Raw genomic sequence first — 21,241 nt, 5'->3', positions numbered from 1 at the left:
CCACAACACTTTCACCCAGTTCTCCTCTGTATCATTCAGATGTTCATTGGCAAACTTCAGACGGGCCTGTATATGTGCTTTCTTGAGCAGGGGGACCTTGCGGGTGCTGCAGGATTTCAGTCCTTCACGGCGTAGTGTGTTTCCAATTGTTTTCTTGGCGACTATTGTCCCAGCTGCCTTGAGATCATTGACAAGATCCTCCTGTGTTGTTCTGGGCTGATTCCTCACCGTTCTCATGATCATTGCAACTCCACAAGGTGAGATCTTGCATGTAGCCCCAGGCCGAATTTGCGAATAATTCCATTTGCGAATAATCGCACCAACTGTTGTCACCTTTTCACCAAGCTGCTTGGCGATGGTCTTGTAGCCCATTCCAGCCTTGTGTAGGTCCACAATCTTGTCCCTGACATCCTTGGAGACCTCTTTGGTCTTGGCCATGGTGGAGAGTTTGGAATCTGATTGAATGATTGCTTCTGTGGACAGGTGTCTTTTATACAGGTAAGAAACTGAGATTAGGAGCACTCCCTTTAAGAGTGTGCTCCTAATCTCAGCTCGTTACCTGTATAAAAGACACCTGGGAGCCAGAAATCTTTCTGATTGAGAGGGGGTCAAATACTTATTTCCCTCATTAAAATGCAAATCAATTTATAACATTTTTTATATGCGTTTTTCTGGATTTTTTTGTTGTTATTCTGACTCTCACTGTTCAAATAAACCTACCATTAAAATTATAGACTGATCATTTCTTTGTCAGTGGGCAAACGTACAAAATCAGCAGGGGATTAAATACTTTTTTCCCCTTACTGTGTGTGTGTGTGTGTGTGTGTGTGATATATATATATATATATACACATACACACACACACACAAATATTTGCCAAGACAATACTTTAACATCCATAAAGTACTTTCTAAAAATCTAATATCTACTGTACACTAAATGAAGAAGTTTATGAACTAACCATACATTTTTTTCACTGACCAGAAATCGATTGGAATTAGGCCCTTGTCCCCATTATACAGGATGCCAGTATTATACAGTAGAAAACAGAAGGAGCTGTTCATACACGTCAGAGCGCACTAGGACTTTACATATGACTCTGTTGCTTTAACCGATCCAAAGTACTCACCTCTACTTAACTTTCTCATCAATTTACAATGTAAAAATATTGTGGGACATTTCCGTAGTGGGTTAGAGGCTGTTTAACCTTTAAACTGCTTTGCAATCATTCTAACATTGTACTAAAACAAGGTGTTACATCTACACAATTTAATTATTTCTGGGGTTCCAATTCAGTTTTGTAGCCATGTTTGCTAAACGTTGATCTACCTATATCTCCGTCTTTAAAACAAAGCCTCCACTGCAATGCAGGAGTGTAAGTGGTTTGACTACTATAAATGTATTGGTCATGAGTAACATCTGAATAACTGATTTTCAGAGGACACGCTACAGGTTGCTTCTCTTTGAGTGAACAAGGTAGCCTTTTGCTTTAATGATCCCCCTGCTTTTGACAATGATGGAGTAGCGCAAAACCCACTCCAACCTCCAGTCTGCTACCTTCAGGTCCTGAGTGCTCTCCTGCACTGCCTCCTGGAAGCTGGCAGCAGTAATCAGTTCTACAGGAAAATACAATGCATTAATTCAGTGCCCCTCAGAGCACATACAGCCTTTCCTTAACATTTATTATCTGATTATACAGTGAAAATATTACAAATTGAAATTAGCACAATTTTCACCTTTTGGGTCATTATGAGTCAGTAGCTGAATGTCAAACTCCTTTGCAAAAGCAGTCAGGTCAGGGGGCATCACACAGCAGGAGGCCAGATTTACCTGGTTACTACTGGGTTTCACCTAGACCAGGAGAAAATAAATCAATTCAAAACCCCAAATACACCAACCTATTAAAATCTGACAGGTCTCGTCAGCATCACCACTCACCTGGGCCCAGTTGTAGAGCTGCTCCAGGAGCTCCTTGTCCAGGTCAGAGGTGCCGATGGCAGCGATCTTGTGGCTCTGAACCAAGCCCTCCAGTTCCCTCCAGGCAGGCTGCAGGTTCTCCAGGGTCTGACTCTCCCCTTCAGGCAGAACAGGGGGTGCGATGATCACCGAGTCCAGCAGGGACACAGCCAGGGCCTGACAAGCTGTCACAAACAGAGTCTTATGAGCATGAAACTTGAATGAAGTCTTATAGTATACAGTCAGTGCATGCTTCTTAAAGCTGAAATCTGTAAAGGGGGAAACAGTGCATTTGTTTTTACATTTACATTTTAGTCATTTAGCAGACGCTCTTATCCAGAGCGACTTACAGTTAGTGAGTGCATACATTATTAATTTTTTATTTTTCATACTGGCCCCCCGTGGGAATCGAACCCACAACCCTGGCGTTGCAAATGCCATGCTCTACCAACTGAGCTACATCCCTGCCGGCCATTCCCTCCCCTACCCTGGACGACGCTGGGCCAATTGTGCGCCGCCCCATGGGTCTCCCGGTCGCGGCCGGCTACGACAGAGCCTGGATTCGAACCAGGATCTCTAGTGGCACAGCTAGCACTGCAATGCAGTGCCTTAGACCACTGCGCCACTCGGGAGGTTAACGTACAGGTTTTTGTTTTGTTTAGATGAAACAGAGAAGAGGAGCTTCCAGCAGCGTGATAAAAATAAATACATCTCAGTACATATTCTGGTGTTCTATCGCACGTTCAATGATGTCGGCAAAAATAAAATAAAAAAAGTTTGTTGTTTGAAGTGACTTCTTTGTTGTTGTAGTATCCCAAACGGACGTGACAGCTTCTCCCTTTATGGATTTCAGCTTTCAAATACAAAAAAATTGAGGTAAGGAAAGGAGTTGGCATGCCAACGAAAGCAGTTCACTGATACTGTCTACTTAAGTCTGTTGCATTTTGATTTGACAACATGGTCAGGTTTACAGACAATCGCCTGTGCCAAATTACTTTTCTGTGCAGTCACTGAGTGTAATACTCACCCTTATCAACTGCATCTTTGATTGAAGAGAGGTCTGCCTCGCAAATAAATAGTTTCACTGTAAAGCAAGAATATGGACATGGTATTTTTGTCATGAAATTCACATACTGGGCTCATAATTCCTTATTTTTCAGGCCGTGGACCCCTTTCTGATAGCAAATTCATCAGGGACCCCCTCATAAATCAGAGGGACCCCCTCATAAATCAGAACACAACTCGAGTGAGATAAAAATAGCATACAAAGAGTTCTACTATGACTTTGGCAATGCATGGCTCGACGAAACAAGTCTCTGGCCCTGGGAAGGAACATTTTAAAAGACCCATTTCTTGGCACCGGAGAGAAAATTCTGCAGTTTAAGGGGTAGAGACATTTTTTGTTGTTGAAGCTTCAAAGCTAATATCCTGCATTTCTTCATATTTTGCCATGAGGCAGAGAGAAAACTTTGCAGTTTTAAAACTTAGATTACAGCGCATTTATGTAAAAAAATATAAAAAAAATAAAAAAAACTTTGGGGGGAATACAATAAGTTTTGAGTTGAAAAATGTGTAATTTGTGGAATACTGTGGATACCAATATCCCTGTGAGCCTCCCAGGCCCATGTTGCCCAGGGTTAAGAACAACATTTTCGATTAATAATTACATTGTATTACACCCTCTAAACTTACTCCGCAGATCCATTGGCCAAAATTAATTTAATATGTTGTTAGTAACATTCATAAAAATATATATACATACACACACAGTGGGGAGAACAAGTGTTTGATTCACTGCCGATTTTGCAGGTTTTCCTACTTACAAAGCATGTAGAGGTCTGTCATTTTTATCATAGGTACACTTCAACTGTGAGAGATGGAATCTAAAAGAAAAATCCAGAAAATCACATTGTATGATTTTTAAGTAATTAATTTGCATTTTATTGCATGACATAAGTATTTGATCACCTACCAACCAGTAAGAATTCCGGCTCTCACAGACCTGTTAGTTTTTCTTTAAGAAGCCCTCCTGTTCTCCACTCATTACCTGTATTAACTGCACGTTTGAACTCGTTACCTGTATAAAAGACACCTGTCCACACACTCAATCAAACAGACTCCAACCTCTCCACAATGGCCAAGACCAGAGAGCTGTGTAAGGACATCAGGGATAAAATTGTAGACCTGCACAAGGCTGGGATGGGCTACAGGACAATAGGCAAGCAGCTTGGTGAGAAGGCAACAACTGTTGGCGCAATTATTAGAAAATGGAAGAAGTTCAAGATGATGGTCAATCCCCCTCGGTCTGGGGCTCCATGCAAGATCTCACCTCGTGGGGCATCAATGATCATGAGGAAGGTGAGGGATCAGCCCAGAACTACACGGCAGGACCTGGTCAATGACCTGAAGAAAGCTGGGACCACAGTCTCAAAGAAAACCATTAGGAACACACTACGCCGTCATGGATTAAAATCCTGCAGCGCACACAAGGTCCCCCTGCTCAATCCAGCGCATGTCCAGGCCCGTCTGAAGTTTGCCAATGACCATCTGGATGATCCAGAGGAGGAATGGGAGAAGGTCATGTGGTCTGATGAGACAAAAATAGAGCTTTTTGGTCTAAACTCCACTCGCCGTGTTTGGAGGAAGAAGGAGGATGAGTACAACCCCAAGAACACCATTATTATTATTATTATTATTAACACCATCCCAACCGTGAAGCATGGAGGTGGAAACATCATTCTTTGGGGATGCTTTTCTGCAAAGGGGACAGGACGACTGCACCGTATTGAGGGGAGGATGGATGGGGCCATGCATCGCGAGATCTTGGCCAACATCCTCCTTCCCTTAGTAAGAGCATTGAAGATGGGTCGTGGCTGGGTCTTCCAGCATGACAACGACCCGAAACACACAGCCAGGGCAACTAAGGAGTGGCTCCGTAAGAAGCATCAAGGTCCTGGAGTGGCCTAGCCAGTCTCCAGACCTGAATCCAATAGAAAATCTTTGGAGGGAGCTGAAAGTCCGTATTGCCCAGCGACAGCCCCGAAACCTGAAGGATCTGGAGAAGGTCTGTATGGAGGAGTGGGCCAAAATCCCTTCTGCAGTGTGTGCAAACCTGGTCCAGACCTACAGGAAACGTATGATCTCTGTAATTGCAAACAAAGGTTTCTGTACCAAATATTAAGTTCTGCTTTTCTGATTTATCAAATACTTATGTCATGCAATAAAATGCAAATGAATTACTTAAAAATCATAGCGATTTTCTGGATTATGTTTTAGATTCCGTCTCTCACAGTTGAAGTGTACCTATGATAAAAAGTACAGACCTCTACATGCTTTGTAAGTAGGAAAACCTGCAAAATTGGCAGTGTATCAAATACTTGTTCTCCCCACTGTGTGTGTATATATCTTTTTTTAAAGTGTGGTCCACGGACCACTTTGAGAACCCCCGTCATAGACTACCAGTAAAACTCACCTGAGACCTTCAGCTCCTCCCTCTCCTCAGGTGTGATTGCTTCTGTAGCTTGAGGGATAGAGCAGTCAACAGTGTCTGGTAGGTCCTAAAAGGTGTCAATCAATTTTAGAAAATGTACAAAATCGGTTTCAATCTTGTTGTGGGATTTCATTGCAGGGAATATAAGCTTTGGCTTTGTGTATGTAAGACCCCCCCCCTGTACTCACAGAGTGCTGAAGCAGATTAGCTGACCCCAGCAGAAACGCAACAGGGCAAAGCCACTCCAACTTCACAACAGAAGCACATGTAGAACCTTTCGCAGCCAACGTTGCATGAATGATCACTATGACAGTTCCCTTTCATCAGTCTGAAATTATTTGCGGTCAATCAACAGGCAGCTATTTTGTTTTCCCAGCAAGAGAATGCAATTGCGTTGTAGTAACGTAACAACTACAGTGAGCTCCAAAAGTATTGTGACAGTGAGTTTTCCCCCCATTGTTTTGGCTGTGTTTACTCCAGCACTTTGTATTTGAAATGATACAACGACTGAGGTTAAAGTGCAGACTGTCAGCTTTATTTTTAGGGTATTTTCATACATATCGGGTAAACAGTTTATAAATTACAGCACTTTTTGTACATAGTACCCCACATTTTAGGGGACCAAAAGTATTGGGACAAATTCACTTATGCGCATTAAAAGTAATCAAAAGTTTAGTATTTGGTCCCATATTTCTAGCACTACATCAAGCTTGTGACTCTACAAACTTGTTGGATGCATTTGCGGTTGGTTTTGGTTGCGTTTCAGATTATTTTGTGCCCAATAGAAATGAATGTTAAATAATTTATTGTGTCATTTTGGAGTCACTTTCATTGTAAATAAGAATATGTTTCTACACAATTCTAAATGAATGTGGATGCTTCCATGATAACAGATTATTGTGAATGAATGGTGAATAATGATGAGCGACAAAGTTAGACGCACAAATATACTTTTGGTCCCCTAAAATGGGAGGACTATATACAAAAAAAGTGCTATAATTTCTCAACGGTTCACCCAATATGGGTGAAGATACCCTCAAATTAAAGCTGACAGTCGGCACCTTAACCCCATAGTCATTGTATCATTTGAAATCCAAAATGCTGGGGTACAGATCAAAAACAAACAAAAAATGTCAATGTCCCAATATTTTGAGCTCACTGTATAACTACTGTTCCCTGAAGGAGGGAAATGAATTACAACATACTATGGGGAGTCGCACTCTCGCGACTTCGGTTTAAGGATCTACAATCACGCCTCGCAATGCCAATGAATTCCACGCCTCGCTGGAATCCCTGCCTTACACAGGTGATAAGCGTGAGGCTGTGATTAATTCCTTCAATTTAATACCACTCTTCACCGAGCCCAGGAACAGGTGGCCAAACAGGTGTTGTACCTCATTTCCCTCCTTCAGGGAACAGTTATAGTCATAACGTTAACGTCTGTACAACAAACTATGGGGAAATAATAATCACGGCCCAAGCTGACCCCAGTGGTTACTAAATTAAATGGCCCATGGCAGAGCACCCAGACCTGACTCTGCCAGATGCGGCAGTCTGGGTATTGCGCACACGGTGTACTGCCTAGTGACTTTCCCCTGTCCGTAAGCTCACTGTGGGCTACACTGGGAGCAGTGACAAGCGATAAAATCTCACAAAAAAAGTGTGGTGATGCCCAACTGGCCGCAGCACAAATAACTCCTACAGTCAATCCTTTAAACAATGACCGAGACACTGCCAGACCCCTGGTAGGCGAGTACACCGCTAGGGAATGCTTGCTGCAATATGCCAGGGAGATCTGGTGGGAGATGCCTCTACAATCCAGTGGGAGAGACGCTCCTTAAAGAGCGCCCTGCCATGAGCTGGATTAGCAAAAAACAGAAACGCTGGTCACATAACCGGATGGGTCTGTTCAGCGTACGTGTGTAAAGCTCGCACTGGACACAGGGCATAACCTCTCCTGCTCTTCAGAAGCAAAAGGAGGAGGTGAAAAGGGAAATACCTCAAAGCCATGAGCAAGGGGGTTTTGTAGGAGAGGATCTTCAGATCCACCGACTCCAGAGACTCAAAAGGGGGACACACAGTGCCCCCAAAACCAGTGGCAAGTCCCATGTGGGTGCAATAGGTTTGAAGACCAGTCTGAGACCATGTACCCCTTTCAGGAACCGCACAACAGAGGGTGGGCCCCCGGTGTGGCTCTGTCAATTCCCACACGACACGCAGAGATAGCGGCCATGTACACTTTTAAAGTGGAGAATGCCCGTCCCTGCTCGAATAGCTCCTGTAGGAACATATGGATGTACCTCACAGAGCACTGAAAAGGAACCAGCCCTTTATCTTGGCAACAGAGCTCAAAACACTTGCCACAAACGCATACAGCCTTCTTGTGGAGGGCGCCCTTACGGACTTAATGGTAGCAATAACATTCGTAGGAAAACCTCTAGCCATCAGATTAGCTTACTCTGACCAGGCAAAAAATAACAAAATCTCTGGCCTCTCATGCCAAACCCATCTGTGCACCTGGGACAACAGGTCCCTGCGCAATGGGAGTTGCCACGGGTCCCCGCCTAAAAAGGTGAATGATCTCCGCGAACCAAGGCTGCCTGGGCCAACGGGGAGACACAAGAATCAATGATAAGCTCTCCTGGCGCACCCTCTCCAATGTGGGCTGAATCAGAACCACTGGCGGAAACACTTAAAGGAGAGTCCGAAGCCACTCCAGAGCATCCATTCCCAACGGTGCACTCTGTTCTCTCATCGAGAAAAATAGACGAAACTGCGCGTTCTCATTATGTGTAAAGACCTATGCGCACTGCTAAACATTTTACATTTCCATTTTAGTCATTTATCCAGAGCAACTTACAGTAGTGTGTGTATACATTTTCGTACTGGTCCCCAATGGCAATAGAACCCACAACACTGGTGTTGCAAGCGCCATGCTCTACTAACTGAGCCACAAAGGATCTCCACAGCAACAGGGTGTGAGCCAAGGTGTTGACGTATGCCACCGTCGTCATGACGGCTCTGACCAGCACATGCCGGCCCGACAAATGTGGGATGCAGCGCCTGAGCGCTACGTACATTGTCAGAAGTTCCAGGTAATTGATATGCCAGACACTCTGTGACACCGTCCAGACAACCCGAATTGAGTAACCCTCGCACAGCTCGCGGGGGGAGGGGGGGGGGGACGTGTCTGTCGTGACCATATTGCGGAACAATACCTGGCCCATGAGAGCCCCTTGTGACCGTAGTCAGCGTTCGCTCCACTGGGCCAATGCCCTGAAGTCATGTTGGGGACACCTGAATCGAGCGGTTTATGTGGCGATATGCATCCAAGCGCGTGGCTAGCGCCCAGCACCAGAACAGTCACATCAATAATAGTCCCAGGGGAATGACCACTATCAACCTCAGTAGGCGCAGAGACTGGATAAAAAGTACTGTGCGGCCCAACCTAAATTGGGCCAAGCAGAGCTGGAACCCAGACACCCTATCCAGGGTTAGAAAAGCGCAATTTCCAACTCGAGACCCAGGAATGGAATGCGCTGCAATGGGGTTAGACGACTCTTATGGTTTACAATAAACCCCAGAGGCTGAAAATGGGACACCAGCCTGGATGTGTGCAACACTGCTTATTCCCTTGACTCTGCTGCTGTCAGCCAATCGTCCAGATAGGCCAACACCCTTAGGCCCTGGCCCCTTATTGGTGCCAGAGCCGCCTCCACCACCATTGAATAGATGCGAAGCGAGAGGGTCAAGCCGAATGAGGACCAAAATAATGGAACCTCAAACTTTCTGTGACTTGGGCAGATGGAAGTACGCATCCTTAAGGTCGATGGTGGTGAACCAAATCGCCGGGACGCATGGACTGTAACAGCCTCTGGTTTGAGAGCATTTTGAACGTGTGAACTCCAAGATGCTTGCTGAGGACACATAAGTCTAGAACGGGGTGTAAAGTCCCGACCCCATCCAGAACCAGGAAATACCGGCTGTACCAGCCATCCTAGATCCTACATAGAAAACACTAGGATTGCTCGCGTCTGGAGACGGGAGGATATTACCTCCCTCAAAACGGGTACTGAGGCGCCGGGAACAGTCGATGTGATGACGCCGCAGAAGCGTGGATGATGCGCGCAACAAATTGTAGCCTGTACCCCGACGTCACTGTTCGCATGTCCAGAGCAACCTTGCGCATGCGCGCCATTGGTTGGAGCAGATAGCGAGCCTCCCGTCAAATGCCATTTGAAGGGGCGGGCTGCCACCAGCGGGACTGGGAGATTGGTTATTTTTCCCCATTGTGTCTGAATGTGGAGAAGGGACACTTTTCATTGCACCCACGTGGGAGGCACAACACTTGACACCTGTGAACACTGTGGAACTTTGGGTTTACACAACTGTGTTTATGCGCCAAAGTTTGCCTGAAGCCCGTTCACTCTGGATTCAGGGGCTCCGGCAATAAGTGACGCACCCCGATTGGCAGTGCCCCTTGGGATACTTCTGTCACAACGAGCTTCGCTCAGTTTAGGCGGCAAGATAGGTCCCGGTAACCGGCTGGCACCCAGCACACATTAAAAACAGACCCAGGGGAAAACATTAAAAACAGACCCAGGGGAAAACCGCTATCATGATGGTTATCATACCCACCAGTCATAGGTACCTGTGCCACAGCACCTTGTAACCCAGCTGGAAAAGGGACAGACAGCTCTGAAAAACGGACCCCTTCCAAGGTAACAGACGGGGGTGATTCGGAATTGAATCCAATTCTCAGGAATGAAACCAATCGCCTATAGAACCCAGATCACTAAGCACCTCATAGGACTAGTGAGCTACAGGCAGCTATGAATTCCAGTAATGAGACACATATGGGGAAGCAGTGTCCCCTTGTGGACAGAGAGTGAATCGCCCAACTTATTACCCTCACCCTGGGGAGAATGATATACCCCTTGAACCCTCTGAACACCATGGAACGCAGGGTAACAGAGGAGCTTTAAACATGGGACAAGACTCCAAACTAAGTTGTGCTTCCGTTAGTATAGCCTGGATGAAGCCCGGCCCCTTATGGACACAGGGGGCTCCGGCAATGGCTGACGTAGCACCCCGTTTGGCCGTAACCAAAGGTGGGGGCAATGACATCACAGTAATGTTTTTGTAGTGGGGCTCACCGGTTGCGCAGACCCGTGAGAAGGCCCCTCACTCCGGGGGTTACCCATGCCCAGTGCTCGGAAGCAGCTTCATCATTGAAGGTGCCCGCAAGCCCCGCTTCCTCCACTCTAGGAATGTGATTGCCAAAACGCCAGAGGAAAGCTAGTAAGCTTAAATTTGCCAGAAGTTATGCATGCTAGCCGACGTTAGCCTTGAGGCTTTTAGTCTAAGCTAGCTAGCCTCTGACCGCAGCACAGTCTATTTAGACTAACCAAGCGACTTAACGCTAGCTACGTATACTAAACAGGAGAGCTACCCAAGCAATTCCACAGCTAGGAAGCCGGAATAGCTAGCAGTAGCTAGCTAAGCTACTGCTAGGACTGAATCACCGGATGTGGAACCCGGCCCCTTCTGCGAAGAGGCAAGTGTTGCTTAACCAAGTCAGACACAGGCGGCGAGGGGATACCCACAGAACCTGGTCATCCTCTCTCTTCGAGTAGCCTCCCGTAACCGGCGACAGAGCACACAGGAGCAGCCGGGAGATGCAACGACCCAATCCATCGCCGCGTCCATCAACTCCGACTCAGCCGAGGTACAGGCACCCGGGAGAGGAAGTCACTATTGGAAACACCAAGCTCCCTAAAGAATGCTGCACGATTGTCAAAAGAACCTGCGCCACAAACTAGTAGGGGAACAGTGACAGCTATCTCCTTGTCTAGCACATGAACTGATTCGAGTGAGGTCAGCCTAAGCATGCACCGAGCCGAGACATACACTACCAGTCAAAAGTTTGGACACACCTACTCATTCAAGGGTTTCTCTTTATTTTTACATTGTAGAATAATAGTGAAGACATCAAAACCATGAAATAACAAAGTGTTAAACAAATCAAAATACATTTTATATTTGACATTCTTCAAATAGCCACCCTTTGCCTTGATGACAGCTTTGCAAACGCATTCACCTGGAATGCTATTCCAACAGTCTTGAAGGAGTTCCCACATATGCAGAGCACTTGTTGGCTGCTTTTCCTTCACTCTCCCGTCCGACTCATCCCAAACCATCTCAATTGGGTTGAGGTCGGGTGATTGTGGAGGCCAGGTCATCTGATGCAGCACTCCACTCTCCTTCTTGGTAAAATAGCCCTTACACAGCTTGGAGGTGTGTTGGGTCATTGTCCTGTTGAAAAACAAATGAAAGTCCCACTAAGCCCAAACCAGATGGGATGGAGTATCGCTGTAGAATGCTGTGGTAGCCATGCTGGTTAAGTGTGCCTTGAATTCTAAGTAAAATTAGACAGTGTCACCAGCAAAGCACACCCACACCATAACACCTCCTCCTCCATGCTTTATGGTGGGAACTACACATGCGGAGATCATCCGTTCACCCACACCACGTCTCACAAAGACACAGCGGATGGAACCAAAAATCTCAAATTTGGACTCCAGACCAAAGGACACATTTCCACCGGTCTAATGTCCATTGCTCGTGTTTCTTGGCCCAAGCAGGTCTCTTCTTCTTATTGGTGTCCTTTAGTATTGGTTTCTTTGCAGCAATTCGACCATGAAGGCCTGATTCACACAGTCTCCTCTGAACAGTTGATGTTGAGATGTGTCTATTACTTGAACTCTGTGAAGTATTTATTCGGGCTGCAATTTGAGGCTGGTAACTCTAATGAACTTATCCTCTGCAGCAGAGGTAACTCTGGGTCTTCCATTCCTGTGGTGGTCCTCATGAGAGCCAGTTTCATCATAGCGCTTGATGGTTTTTGCAACTGCACTTGAAGAAACTTTAAAAGTTCTTGAAATGTTCCATATTGACTGACCTTCATATCTTAAAGAAATTATGGACTGTTGTTTCTCTTTGCTTATTTGAGCTGTTCTTGCCATAATATGGACTTGGTCTTTTACCAAATAGGGCTATCTTCTGTATACCCCCCCTACCTTGTCACAACACAACTGATTGGCTCAAACGCATTAAGAAGGAAAGAAATTCCAGAAATTAACTTTTAAGAAGGTACACCTGTTAATTGAAAAGCATTCCAGGTGAAGCTGATTGAGAGAATGCCAAGAGTGTGCAACACTGTCATCAAAGCAAAGAGTGGCTATTTGAAGAATCTCAAATATAAAAAATATTTTGATTTGTTTAACACTTTTTTGCTTACTACATGATTCCCTATGTGTTATTTCATAGTTGATGTCTTCACTATTATTCTACAATGTAAAAAATAGTAAAAATAAAGAAAACCCTTGAATGAGTAGGTGTGTCCAAACCTTTGACAAGTACTGTCCAAGAAAACAAACTTGAAGAACTAATTGTATGTGATTAGGAAACTTATGCGAACCATACAAACTTCAGCAAACAACATCCAGGGGGTGAGCACGCTTAGTTGGTGCAATGTAAGACAGTCTCATGTTCCAATTGTTTGTTTTAGTAGCGCAAATCGTTCCTGTCCACACTGAGGTGAAGAGCAGAATAATTTAAGGAATGAATCCGAGCCTCACGCTTATCACCCAGTGGTGTATAAACCCTGGATGACTGACAGGGGGCGCTGGACTGAAGCCATCGCACAGCTATCTTGGTACTCCATTGTATTTTTTTTTAGGGAAGCTTTAGAAATACATTTATTAAATGTCTACATTTGTTTTTAACATGTTTATTCTATTAGACACCTTCATTTAATACTTTAAAATTATATGAGCTAAACAAAATATATATACACACACAGAACCAAAATATAAACACAACATGCAACAATTTCAACTATTTTACTAAATTACAGTTCATAAGGAAATCTGTCAATTGAAATAAATTCATTATGCCCTAATCTATGGATTTCACATGACTGGGCTGGAGTGCAGCCATGGTTGGGCCTGGGAGGGCATAGGCCCACCCACTAGGGAGCCAGGCCCAGCCAATCAGAATGAGTTATTCCCCACAAAAAGGCTTTATCACAGACCGAAATACACAGTTTCATCAGCTGTCCAGGTGACTTGTCTCAGACGATCCAGCAGGTAAAGAAGCCAGATTTGGAGGTCATTGGCTGACGTGGTTACACGTGGTCTGCGGTTGTGAGGCCGGTTGGACGTACTGCCAAATTCTCTAAAACGACATTCAATTCTCTGGCAATAGTTCTGGTGGACATTCCTGTAGTCAGCATGCCAATTGCATGATCCCTCAACTTGAGACATCTGTGGCATTGTGTTGTGTGACAAAACGGCACATTTTAGAGTGGCCTTTTATTGTCCCCAGGACAAGCTGCACCTGTGTAATGATCATGCTGTTTAATCAGCTTCTTGATATGCCACACCTGTCAGGTGGATGGATTATCTTGGCAAAGGAGAAATGCTCTGGGATGTAAACAAATTTGTGCACAAAATTTGAGAGAAATAAGCTTTTTGTGCATATGGAACATTTCTGGGATCTTTTATTTCAGCTCATGAAACCAACACTTTACATGTTGCGTTTATATTTTTTGTTCAGTGTGTGTGTACACACACATTCCTTAAAGTATTAGTATTTTTAGAGACTACTAATGTTCCTGTCCCACTACAACAGAAATACTTAAATAAATGTTATTTTGTCCTTGGAAACATTTAATTGAAATACTGTAGAATTACATTCATTCCTATGGAGGACTGCTCCTACTGGGGAATGCCAATATGGCCGATCGGTGGCTTCAAAGCCTCTCAATGGCCAATACATTGCATCAGCAATCCAGGATTTATATACATTACTGTTATCACCTGTGGAATGCGGGGCTTCCTGCGAGGCACGGATTTCATTGGCCTTATCAGGCGCGATTGTAGATCCTTCAACTGAAGTTGCCAGAGTGCGACTCCACATAGTTTGTTGTACCGAACTTGACTGACCGAAAGGGAACCAATGGTTACACAAGTGTTGTTCATTATGGATCCATCCCTGCCTTTTTCATTATTAAAGCTAGATGATGTAAAATGTTAGTAGGTACTTTAGACACTTGGTCACTATGGGAACTTGGTAAAGAGGGATTATGGACACTTGATACTGTTTGGATGTTGGTGAATAGCTGTTATGTAGCCATGTGTGTAATGAAATATGCATGGGAAATACAACTATATGGTATTGAATAATGAGTGGGTAGACGGAGTGATGTCTCACCGTTGATGAAGTTGGTGGTGGTATGGTGGCAAACCACTCATTAAGCGTGGCTCGAACACAGTCTTGAATCTGTATTGGAAAAAAATTGAGAAAGAGTGGACTGTAAATTACTAGCAGTGTTAACAGGGTTGCTATAAACACTTGTGGTAACTAGGTAGGGCTTTCATGGACACCTACAGATCACTCAATGATGCCAAATTATCTAGCATTACTTTGAAAGATTGTCTGAGATGGAAAGTATAGGATTATTTTGTACAGTGCTGGGCACAATGGGTGATTTGCACAGCATAAAAATGTGTGGCCAGAGTTATGGCTTGCTATACAACACCAACACTATGAAATGCTGAAGCCAAAGGAGATTTTAGTTACACTTATGAGAGTCAGGTGGTGCACAGCTTCAGGGAAATAGTTGTATGATTGTTCTCATGCTAAATAAAGTCTGGCCTTCTAGCACCTACACATGACAAGTCCTGGCTTTCTTAATAAAAATTCTCATGCATCTTTGAATCTCATTCTCAGGTGAATCCTGGCCCAGATACTGACTGGTTTTCTGATCCACGCCCCTAATATATATATATATATATATATATATATATATATATATATATATATATATATATATATATATATATATATATATATATATATATATATATTTTTTTTTTAAGTATGTGACGAACAGATGCATATCTGTGTTCCCAGTCATGTGAAATCCATAGATTACATTTAAGTCATTTAGCAGACGCTCTTGGCCTAATTTATTTATTTCAATTGACTGATTTCCTTATATGAACTGTAACTCAGTAAAATCTTCGACATTGTTGCGTTTATATTTTTGTTCTGTATAGGTAGCTAGTTCACGTCGAGGCTATGGTTTTTCATCTAGCTAGTTATAACTTTATATAGCCAGGGGTGTATTCATTCCGCCAACTCTGTTGCAAAACGTTTCTTAAAAACGGGAGCAAACATAACGGGACCTACCAGAATTTATCAGTTTTAGCTGGGGTGTAATTCATGATTACACCCCAGCTAACTGACCAATGTAGCACTCTTTTTAAACCTCTTACTTTAGCTAGCCAGTCATTTATGACAGAGTCCAATTGTCAGTCTTACCTCTTCGCTAGGTGAAGACGGACATTTTTTCTTGAGACGGCTTCGGTTTACTAAATTCCCCGTGTGCAGATTCAAAATCGTAGCATGGTTGAGAAGCACCTTAGCACTGGTGGTGTGATTTTCCATGTGGTGTCCTTGGTAGTCAGTAAATGTATCGTGGTAGAACGCCTTTATTAGCTATTCAGCAACTTCTTTAGTTACTTTATTCTAACAGGAGTGACCTCGTTTCCAAACTGTAGCTACCCCTGAATTAGAATGACTTCCATTTGTAGATTATTTAACTGCCGGTAGAAAGTAGTTATGAGGACGCCCACATTGGTGTTGTGTGCAAAACCTGGCATGGATTTCTGTTTAATCTTTTAACCAAGATCTTGTTACAGCTCAGCACTGGTGTTATCTGACTCACCGTACATTGGAATGTACACTCACTGTAATCATGACACAGCTTGTTTCAAGAGACCAGATGTTTCATTTTTAATTCAACATTCATCCCTTGACCCTGATCAGAGGGCACACACCCACACAGAAGGCAGTTTTGGCAATAAAAAGTCTAAATCCTCAAAAACGACATACCATATTGTTTGACATTCTAAATTGTAAACTAATAGGCTTTCATTTTGTGAGTGATAAATAATTATATAAACAATATGTGATTTAAGAATATACTAAAAGTGAGAGTTAACTCCACACAGAAAGACATTGGGCGCGTTCCACAGCTAAGGCGAGGCGACGCAACAACCACTGGTTGCGTGCCATGTCATCAACTGTGTCATTGATTGACAAATTGCATCCAATGGTTGCGTGCCACGTCATCGACTGACAGATTGCTATAACATATGTGGTTAGCTGATACTCAAAATACCTATCCAGGTGTTGTAAGATCTGGCATGCTTCAGCAACACCTGGGCAGAGGAAACTGCCCATCAACATGTAGGGCATGTAGGTATCAGCTAACCATATATGTTATAGCAATCTGTCAGTCGATGACACAGTCGATGACATGGCACGCAACCATTGGTTGATGCATGCAACGTCTGAGCAGATGATGTGGTTAGCTGATACTTAAAATACACAGGAGGTTGGTGGCACCTTAATTGGGGAGAACGGGCTTGTGGGAATGGCTGGAGCGGAATTAGTAGAATGGTATCAAATACATCAAACACATGGTTTCCGTTCCAGCCATTATTATGAGCTGTCCTCCCCTCAGCAGCCTCCACTGTTAAAATATCTATCCAGGCGTTGTAAGATCTCGCAGGCGTCAGCAACGTATGAGGGCATTGGCATTGCAGACATTCCGCCAGATTGGTTCTTCCTCAACATTGTCAGTTTTAACTCCAAGGCATGTTTCTCCTCCAGGGTTAACCCTTTCTTCTCAGGCCCAGACAGCCACATTCCTATGCACTTCCTGCAAGGCCGGCCTCCACAGCAGCCTCCTCCCCAATGCTGGGGTCAGGAGTTGTGGGTGGTATCCTGGGCTTGGTGGCCCATGGGTCATTGAAGTCAATGCGCGGCTCCTTGCTGTGTCATGTCCACCATGTCAGGCGATGGAGCTGCAGGAGGATTGAGAAGGGGCAGAATTAATAGGTTATAAAAGATAATGAAACCTGTACATGTTTTTTCTTTCACTTAAATTAATCCCAGGTGACATCAAATATGTTGTAAACCAGTTTAATGTGTATGATTAGTCTATGTGGCACTCTTACCAGTGGCGAACCGTGACTATATGACCTAGGCCTTCAGAGGGTCCAAAAATCTTCCAATACGTTGTATCAAACTCAAAAATCAGGAAAATAACAGAAAACATAGCATCACTTAATGTCTCCGACATTATATCATCTGTAGTCGGACCATTCTAGTGTAGTTGGACCATAGTTCTAGTGGAGAAGCAATGCTTTTTGATTACATTTATGAATGAATCAAACAAGCCTGGCTGCGCTTCAGGCTGCCGCACAGAGACAGAACCGGTGTGGTGAGATAACTCAATCAGTTGGAAAAAGGCGATACGAGAGCTTATTTGAAAGAGCGCCCCATAAGCCACGCCCCAGTGGGCAGAACTAGGCATGTTGGACTGGGACACGTTTCAATACTATGAAAACCCTCTCAATTTACAATGGGTCCGCCATGGTTCTGTGTAGCCTAGTTATGCTAATATATTTGAGACCAGTGTATTGCAGTTAATTTAGTCTTGAACTTAATAAGTAAAATATTTTTTAGTAGTACACATGGAAACAACAAGTCCCAGACAGTTCTCAATAGAAAATACTATTGGTTACTAGGCTACCTAAATTATTGGGATCATCTGGTTACCACCAGTGTTTGGAATACATTGAGTTCGTTGACAAAACAGACCATGGGACGCCTTTTCACATGGATATTTATTTGTCAAAGGTCCGCGGTGGGTCTGTGTAAACTATGCGATAGCAGTGAATGTAATCTATTCATTTACTGTTATAGTATTTCTAAGTATCAGCCACATCAGCCAGGGAAACTAATTGTTCTCACTTTATGATAGAACATTCCGATTATTTTGCCTGACTGTTGCGCTCTTTACCTGAATAGGATTTTCTTGTGATCATAACAAAACTACTTACTTTGTTCAAATATCGATAGAATTTAATTGTGTTTTCTTTGAAAAGTTGGCCCTGGCTGAGAATATAATCGCACATTGTTTTCAGTATTACTTTAGTGCCTTGTTGCAAACAGGATGCATGTTTTGGAATATTTTTATTCTGTACAGGCTTCCTTCTTTTCACTCTTGTCAATTAGGTTAGTATTGTGGAGAAACTACAATGTTGTTGATCCATCCTCAGTTTTCTCCTGTCACAGCCATTAAACTCTGTAACTGTTTTAAAGTCACTTAGGTGAAATCCCTAAGAAGTTTCCTTCCTCTCCAGCAACTGAGTTAGGAAGGACGCCTGTATCTTTGTAGTGACTGGGTGTATTGATACACCATCCCAAGTGTAATTAATAACTTCACCACGCTCAAAGGGATATTCAATGTATGCTTTTTATTTTACCCATCTACCAATAGGTGCCCTTCTTTACAAGGCATTGGTAAACCTCCCTGGTCTTTGTGGTTGAATCTGTGTTTGTAATTCACTGCTCGACTGAGGGACCTTACTGATAATTATAATTATATAATAAACGGGGCCCCGTGTAGCTCAGTTGTGTAGCTCAGTTGGTAGAGCATGGCGTTTGCAACGCCAGGGTTGTGGGTTCGTTTCCCACAGAGGGCCAGTATGAAAAATGTATGCACTCACTAGCTGTAAGTCGCTCTGGATAAGAGCGTCTGCTAAATGACTAAAATGTAAAATGTAAATAATTATATGTGTGGGGTATGGAGATGAGGTAGTCATTAAAAAAATATGTTAAACACTTATTACACACAGAGTGAGTCTATGCAACTTATGTGACTTGTAAAGCAAATTTGTACTGCTGAACTTATTTAGACTTTCCATAACAAAGGGGTTAAACACTTGACTCAAGACATTAATGTAAAAATTCCAAAAAACATAATTCCACTTTGACATTATAGGGTATTGTGTTTAGGCCAGAGACAAAAAATTATTTATTTAATCCATTGTAAATTCAGGCTGTAACACAACAAAATATGGAAAAAGTCAAGGGGTGTGAATACTTTTCTTAGCTACAGTATTATCACTATTAACTATTTTCAACCAATTGTTTACTGTTATTCAAAAAACATATTTCCTAATAGAAAATAGATGATCATACTTAGATTCTGGATCATAATGAACTTTTTCCTGTAGTTGACATCACTCATTTCATTTGAGTTTAAATACCATCGAAATCTCAGGCTACTTACAGGCCACCATGTCTTGGATCTTCCAGTCAAGAAGTATCCACCCACTGTCCCTCAGATTGCTCTGACAGAGGACTGCAATAAATAATTAATTTACATCACACAAACTATACTGTCCGTAGATATTAGTTTTAGCAAAGCTTTCTCAATGACATTGCTTTCTACTTCTTATTCAGTCAATATTGCATTTATTTTAACAGATTTTACGTGAGGAAGTGTTCTGATGAATTAATCTCCAGTCCTACTCAGTGTCTGATTACTGTACCTGTCCTCGTCACACAATGAAAGCTTCCATTCTTCAGGTGTAACCAGGTAATAGGAGTTCTTACTAAATACCCATATTACCACCACAAGAACAAAGACGAAGTATCCCACAACCACAATACCAAAAGCAAACATTTGATGTAATTCAGCAGTGTTGGGGTGTAGTGAACTACATGTTCAACTAGTAATGAAACTACATTTTGCAGTAGCTTGGTGGTAGTTTAACTCAATTCAATATATTTCAGTAGTATGTATGGATGTAGCTAACTACTAGAACTACACTACTTTCTTTGCGACAAAAATCATATACAGTGGGGAGAAGAAGTATTTGATACACTGCCGATTTTGCAGGTTTTCCTACATACAAAGCATGTAGAGGTCTGTCATTTTTATCATAGGTACACTTTAACTGTGAGAGACGGAATCTAAAAATCCAGAAAATCACATTGTATGATTTTTAAGTAATTAATTTGCATTTTATTGCATGACATAAGTATTTGATACATCAGAAAAGCAGAACTTAATATGTGGTACAGAAACCTTTCTTTGCAATTACAGAGATCATACGTTTCCTGTAGGTCTTGACCAGGTTTGCACACACTGCAGCAGGGATTTTGGCCCACTCCTCCATACAGACCTTCTCCAGATCCTTCAGGTTTCGGGGCTGTCGCTGGGCAATACGGACTTTCAGCTCCCTCCAAAGATTTTCTATTGGGTTCAGGTCTGGAGTCTGGCTAGGCCACTCCAGGACCTTGAGATGCTTCTTACGGAGCCACTCCTTAGTTGCCCTGGCTGTGTGTTTCGGGTCGTTGTCATGCTGGAAGACCCAGCCACGACCCATCTTCAATGCTCTTACTGAGGGAAGGAGGTGTTGGCCAATATCTCGCGATACATGGCCCCATCCATCCTCCCCTCAATACGGTGCAGTCGTCCTGCCCCCTTTGCAGAAAAGCATCCCCAAAGAATGATGTTTCCACCTCCATGCTTCACGGTTGGGATGGTGTTCTTGGGGTTGTACTCATCCTTCTTCTTCCTCCAAACAGGGCGAGTGGAGTTTAGACCAAAAAGCTCTATTTTTGTCTCATCAGACCACATGACCTTCTCCCATTCCTCCTCTGGATCATCCAGATGGTCATTGGCAAACTTCAGATGGGCCTGGACATGCACTGGCTTGAGCAGGGGGACCTTGCGTGCGCTGCAGGATTTTAATCCATGACGGCGTAATGTGTTACTAATGGTTTTCTTTGAGACTGTGGTCCCAGCTGTCTTCAGGTCATTGACCAGGTCCTGCCGTGTAGTTCTGGGCTGATCCCTCACC

General features: G+C 43.4%; 1 protein-coding gene across 1 annotated transcript; it reads right to left on the bottom strand.

Annotated features, from left to right (window-relative positions):
- Positions 1-801: 801 nt before the first annotated feature.
- On the bottom strand, positions 802-16,144 carry LOC121540254 (glutamate--cysteine ligase regulatory subunit-like). The gene is made up of 7 exons (XM_041848981.2): positions 15,837-16,144; positions 14,724-14,792; positions 5,430-5,514; positions 2,985-3,041; positions 1,940-2,142; positions 1,738-1,852; positions 802-1,617 (listed from the first exon to the last, which is right to left on the bottom strand). The coding sequence occupies exons 1-7, from the start codon at positions 15,960-15,962 to the stop codon at positions 1,448-1,450; spliced, it is 825 nt and encodes a 274-aa protein (XP_041704915.1). The 5' UTR covers positions 15,963-16,144; the 3' UTR covers positions 802-1,447.
- Between the last annotated feature and the right edge of the window lie 5,097 nt (positions 16,145-21,241).

The sequence above is a fragment of the Coregonus clupeaformis genome, chromosome 26 (genome assembly GCF_020615455.1).
Source record: "Coregonus clupeaformis isolate EN_2021a chromosome 26, ASM2061545v1, whole genome shotgun sequence".
Taxonomy (NCBI): domain Eukaryota; kingdom Metazoa; phylum Chordata; class Actinopteri; order Salmoniformes; family Salmonidae; genus Coregonus; species Coregonus clupeaformis.
This window is presented reverse-complemented; position numbering and strand designations above follow the sequence as displayed.